This window comes from Conger conger, chromosome 10 (genome assembly GCF_963514075.1).
Source record: "Conger conger chromosome 10, fConCon1.1, whole genome shotgun sequence".
Classification (NCBI taxonomy): Eukaryota; Metazoa; Chordata; class Actinopteri; order Anguilliformes; family Congridae; genus Conger; species Conger conger.
In genome coordinates this window covers 6,147,763-6,153,505 of record NC_083769.1, presented here as the reverse complement: position 1 = coordinate 6,153,505, position 5,743 = coordinate 6,147,763, and the positions used below count along the sequence as shown (strand labels likewise).

At 50.2% G+C, this 5,743-nt stretch overlaps 1 protein-coding gene across 1 annotated transcript; it reads left to right on the top strand.

Annotated features, from left to right (window-relative positions):
• The first annotated feature begins 1,823 nt into the window (after window positions 1-1,823).
• Window positions 1,824-3,359, top strand: amigo1 (adhesion molecule with Ig-like domain 1). Its single transcript, XM_061257513.1, has one exon. The coding sequence runs from the start codon at window positions 1,824-1,826 to the stop codon at window positions 3,357-3,359; it is 1,536 nt and encodes a 511-aa protein (XP_061113497.1).
• The last annotated feature ends 2,384 nt before the right edge of the window (window positions 3,360-5,743 follow it).

The window sequence follows — 5,743 nt, the reverse complement described above, 5'->3', positions numbered from 1 at the left end:
GGGGTAAGTCGGCTAGCCTAAAGTAGCCTATATTTTAAGTTGAATACACTGAACTGGGCAAAATATACAACGATATTGTAAGGACAGCCATATGCAATCAAATTTGGAATTTTACTTTATTACCACGATGGGCTCTGTAGGCTAATTCACAGTAGGACTTTTAACCTAAACGCAAAATACGACTTCGTGCAACTTACCAAAACACACAAAACCCCGCACCGCACTCCTCTCTGAAGCTCTAGAGGACTCGAGAACTGCTCAACGACAGGACCAATGTGCAACGACTACATCACTGCAATGAAACCGAAGAAGCATTGGATAAGATTGGCAATTTGACAACCTACACGAGCCCAATGTAATACCTTCATTGACCTTTTTTCAAGCTTTATGAGGCGACTTTTATTCTGCCACAATTACCTGTCTGTTTAAAATAGAGAGCGACTGCGTCACGGAACGGTGGATTTATTTAGGCTATCCGATGTTGTTTTCGTTTGTTTTAGTTGTAGCCGTATAAGCACCCGATTATGTAGCCTACTAGCCGTAGAGTAGGCTACTTTAGCTGCACACCACATCTTTGACGAAGGGCAGCCCACATCCCGCGACCGATGGATAATAACACCCGTCTGAAGCCGCATTGTGCTGAAGCTGCGTGGCATACCGTCTCGCGCACTGACAGCTCACACAACTGAGCTTTACCTTAATGCAGGAGCGCCTGTTAGCGAGAGCGCTGTTCATGTCACGTAAGAAACAACCGGCTGCTTGCACCGTTCGTGTTTTATCAGACGACGATTCGGCGTGGAAGGACATCGCACAAGCCGCTGAAAACGGATCTCCATGCTGTCGTTGGTGGAGTCGGCACTTCCATCTTATTCGCCCTTATTAGGAGCAGAAGACAGATATTACGGAAGGACGGCGGACTGTAACACAGAAAGCCATTGGGAGCGTGTCATGTTTATTATTGACCAGTTATCCAAGGAGCTGCAGAGAAGCAAAAAGAAATGGCAGAGAGATGTTTGTTTTCGTTTCCGTCTTTATGCACTTGCGTAATCGTATCTTTACATGTGAAATCGTCATTAATTAGATAGCATGTACCTCGCAAGGATGTCGTCCTAGATTTTTCTCATCAGCCCTCTGCTTTGGGTTTTTATTTATTTTTTACCAAAACATAGAATGACTTAATTTCGCCTGTCAACGTTTCCCTGGTGCTGAGGAAAAAAACACATGGACGCGGGCTTCTTACTGGACTTTAAATGAAATAGCCGTTGGAACTGTGGAGTTAATTAGAGGAACTGTAAGCCAATTTACCTTTGTTCTTGTACTTTCGTACTTGGAATGATATCACTTGTGATAATATGTGCGTGCCCGTCGAAATGGTGCAATGCAACACTTAACTTACACCTCCGAATGTCGGTTAAGAACGGTCTTTTTTCAGGGAACACTATAAGCTCTCGCTCGGGGCAACAGCACGTGCATAGTGCTGCGATTGAGACGTGACACGTTTGTAGTCGTCTTTATATTTATTGCCTTTGCCTTTTAAAAACAAAATATATATATATATATTGTACATGGTAATCACAACCGAGTGCATATGGCTGCATTATAGTGTGTTGGTGCATTTATATTTATGACGGGAGGTGTAATGAAAAGTATGTAACCGCGACAGTTCACTTTCAGATTCCAGTGCCATTTTCTCTGCAACAAACACTTTGTCTTGTTACTTTTTTCCCCGCAGCCTCTGATTCATCATGCCCGGGATGTGGCCAGCTGTTGTTGCACGCCGCTCCGTGAGCTCCGGGTAATCAGAGGCGACGACGGCAGCGACTATGCCGCTTGCACGTTCAGCGGAAGAGGGACGCTCTCTCCTCCCCCGGGGGGTGCGCCTGGGGCGGGTGCTGTCTCTCTGGCTCTCCGTGGCCCTGGCGCTGACGCCCGGAGCCCGGGGCTCCAGCCTCAACTGCCACAAGACCTGCATCTGCGCCAGCAACATCGTCAGCTGCTCCAAGATGAACCTGACGGCCGTGCCCACCTCCCTGCCCCTGTACGTGGCCGTGCTGGACGTCAGCTTCAACGCCATCGGCCGCCTGCGCGCCGAGTGGACCACGGTGAAGCTGCTGAAGCTGCACAGCCTCCTGCTCGGCCACAACGGCATGAGCTTCCTGTCCACCGAGGCCTTCCTGCACGTCAGCCGCCTACGCCACCTGGACCTGTCCTCCAACCGGCTGCGGCTGCTGGACGAGTTCATCTTCGAGCCGCTGCGGCAGCTGGAGGTGCTGCTGCTCTACAACAACCACATCTCCCAGATCGACCGCACCGCCTTCTCCGGCCTCATCGGCCTGCAGAAGATCTACCTGAGCCAGAACCAGGTCTCCCGCTTCCCCCTGGAGCTGGTCCGGGAGAGGACCCGGCCGCAGAACCTCAGCCTGCTGGACGTCTCCACCAACCGCATCAAGGTCCTGCCCGTGGCCGAACTGCAGGTGCTGCCCGCCTGGATGAAGGACGGCCTGTACTTCCACGGCAACCCGCTGGCGTGCGACTGCGCCCTCTACAGCCTGCTGGCCCACTGGCGCATCCGCAAGCTGAGCTCCGCCCTGGACTTCGAGGACGAGCACACGTGTGTCCTCCCGGGCGCGCAGAAGGTGACGGTGGGGACCTTCCAGCTGGACGGGGACTACATGAACTGCAGCACCTACAAGGAGGCTGACAGGGAGGCGTACCTGGAGCAGATGCTGGTGCTGGCCTGCGACACCCGGCACAGGGACATGCGCAAGACCTGGGCCACGCCCGGCGACGGCCCGGCGACGCCCCGTAGCAACGGGACGGCGACGGTGCTGCCGGACGGCAGCCTGCGGATCGGCCCGGCGCGGGTGGAGGACTCGGGCCTGTACACCTGCTTCGCCGTGAGCGAGGAGCTCAACGAGACCCTCTACGTGATGGTGCAGGTGCACAACTTCACCATGGCCGCGGGCGGGGACACGCTCAACACGGCCTACACCACTCTGGTGGGCTGCCTGGCCAGCGTGGTGCTGGTGCTGATCTACCTGTACCTGACGCCCTGCCGGTGCTTCTGCTGCCAGGGCAAGGCTCAGGGGCAGCACGAGGACAGCATCCACTCCTCCATGCTCAGCGCTTCGCCCATGCACGAGGACCCCGGGGCCCGGGCCAGCATCAGCCGCCACGTGGCCTTCAGAGACTCCAAGGAGCTGCAGGGGCAGAACGGCAAGGTCAAGCCCAACGCCGAGGAGGAGGAGGAGGAGGAGGAGGATGAAGAGCGGCAGGCACTCCAGGGCAGGGGGAGGAGGAGGAGGTCGGATGTGGGTTCCATCAGCTCCGTCTTCTCCGACACCCCCATCGTTGTTTGAGGGGGCGGACCTTTCTAACCCGTCGCACGTCGCCGGGGTCTCCTCCGTCGCGGGGTCGGAGGGGGGGGATACATTAAGGGAGCACGTCGGTGGAACTTCCTACTGGGATGTTCTGGAAAATTCCACGATGTGGAGGGGATTGGTTGGTTTGTGGATAGGCGGCAGCTTTTGTGTCTGCCGTTTGCCTGGGTACGAAACGACCCGCAAGGACAAAGACATCGGTTTAATTTCCCAGCAATTTTGATTTGTAGCACTTAAATCTGAATACTGTGAAAAGGCCTGGCATTGGGAGCAGATTACACACGAATATTTGATGAGAAATGTGACTGGGTGGGAAGGAGGGAAACGGTCGTGACAGTGTTTGGGAGGTGGTGGGGGCGTATCGGGAACAGCAGATGCGTTGTCTGAAAGAAAAGGGGCAAGGTAGGGGGTTAAAAGGGTGCTGCCAAAAGATAAGTGAGATGACCCATCTGTGGAAAGAGAAAAGCTTCACAGTTATAATTAATTGAGGAGCATGAGCCTTTCAGAAGTGATGAAATATTTAATAGGAATTGCCTGTTATGAGTCGCCCCGTTTTTCCATAGAAGTTAGCGATGGTGTTTCTCCGCTCTGCTGAAGGCCCAGGATGGCTGGTCTGTGAATATTCACTGTCACTGAGTCACCACCAGAGTGGCTGCAGGAGGAAGGAAACGTATCCAATAAACTCCAGTTGGGGGGGGGGGGGGGTTCGTTGTTACGAAGAGAAAATGGAACTTCAGTCTTTTTCAGGGCAACGGGAAAACAATTTCAGCCGACCGCCTCAGGAAAGTGGTGGGGAAGAAAAGATTGTAAAGGTGTGTGGCTAGCGTACTGCACACTCTCGCTGACAGCACCCGGGCTCAGCGCATCACAGATACACGTCCCCTACCTGAGCAGGTGGCTAATGGTTCCCCACAGCTAAGACAGGAAGAGGTAGATATAGTATATTGTTACAACAAAAACTGGTTTTGGCTAAAGATTCGGGAGTATATGTAAAGGTATGTGAAATCAGTCCAAAAATAATCTTTCAGCTGCAACAGTCAAAGCCATGATTACGAACATAAGGCAGAAAAGATGTGTCTGTACATCCTACATGGTGAAGTCATATCGCGTTCTTGCACAGAGATGTTGTACCACAGTCCGTCTCTAGTTTCCGTTTGTTTTGCTTGTCCAGTGAGAGGTAGATCATTGTCGTTTGTTGGCCGAAAGCTGCTCCTAGAAACAGTGTCGTCCAATCAGACCTATACACAATACGCTAATGTTATTGGGGGGTTGTTATGGGAGGGTGGGGTGGCGTGATGAATCAGAGGCAGGGGTGTTTAGCTTTCGATTATGACTGAAAGACAGTTTGAGTAATTAAAAATGACGTCACAATCTATTCACGGGAGCACATTTCATTTTTAATATAACGAAACCGCAATTTTAATTATGTGAAATACGCGCTCACTTACTCAGCGATCACTCAACCCGCTGTGCATGGCCTCGCAACTCCTAATCACAAGCAATCATTTTTTTACCTACGTTCTTTGATAATTAAAGGATTAGTGAGTTGTGTGGTTATGAATAGGAAAGGAAACAATAACAATAATGCTGTAATTTCATAACTTAATACTAAAGGTCAAAGTGCACTGTGGTTATATCGTATCTAGGCCTTGGTTATATGATGCTGTTGAATTGTATGTGTAACGCCTCATAGACCATTCCTGTGTCTGATCTTTGGTGGTTGGCATGGACTTGTGGACATCAGTATGTAGGTTTTATGTTTTGTTTTGTTTTGTGGTATTCAGGCTGATAAAACCATTCCGGGCAGATAGAGAATGACAGAAATAATGGGATTGAGTACTGGCCTGTTGGGAGTATATTGCTTTTGGTGTTGAATGGGGATACAGATGATTGCTGATATAATTGATGTCTTAGATGCAAAGGAATATGGCTCTGATCTTGACCATGCATGGAAACCAATCTTGCGATAGGATCTCTGGAATTATGATTATTATTTGTACTGATCTAAATCTGAAATCTGCTCCTTCAACAAGTATGCTACAGTTTAGTATACAACAATGCCAAATGCCATAAGGATTTAGTGTGCATTCAACTTAATACCAGCTTTTACCATAGGATTGCACGTATACATGTACAAATATAAACGTAGGCATTTCATCCCTTATTACAAACATTGGAGTGATAAAACTTTGTGAGATATGTTTAATTATGGTTAACAGGTCAGACCAAGAGAGAAGCTATGAAGCAGTGCTAGGAGAATGCGGTTTTATGGGCCTTGTGGAGCTTATTCCACCATAACGACTGAACTTCCTGGACAGTTAGTGATTACTCTGCAAGGTCAGACACGGAAGCAGCATATGTCA

What these genes read in the sequence shown, in the direction of transcription:
- amigo1 (XM_061257513.1), top strand. Translation starts at nt 1,824, where the DNA reads ATGCCGCTTGCACGTTCAGCGGAAGAGGGACGCTCTCTCCTCCCCCGG.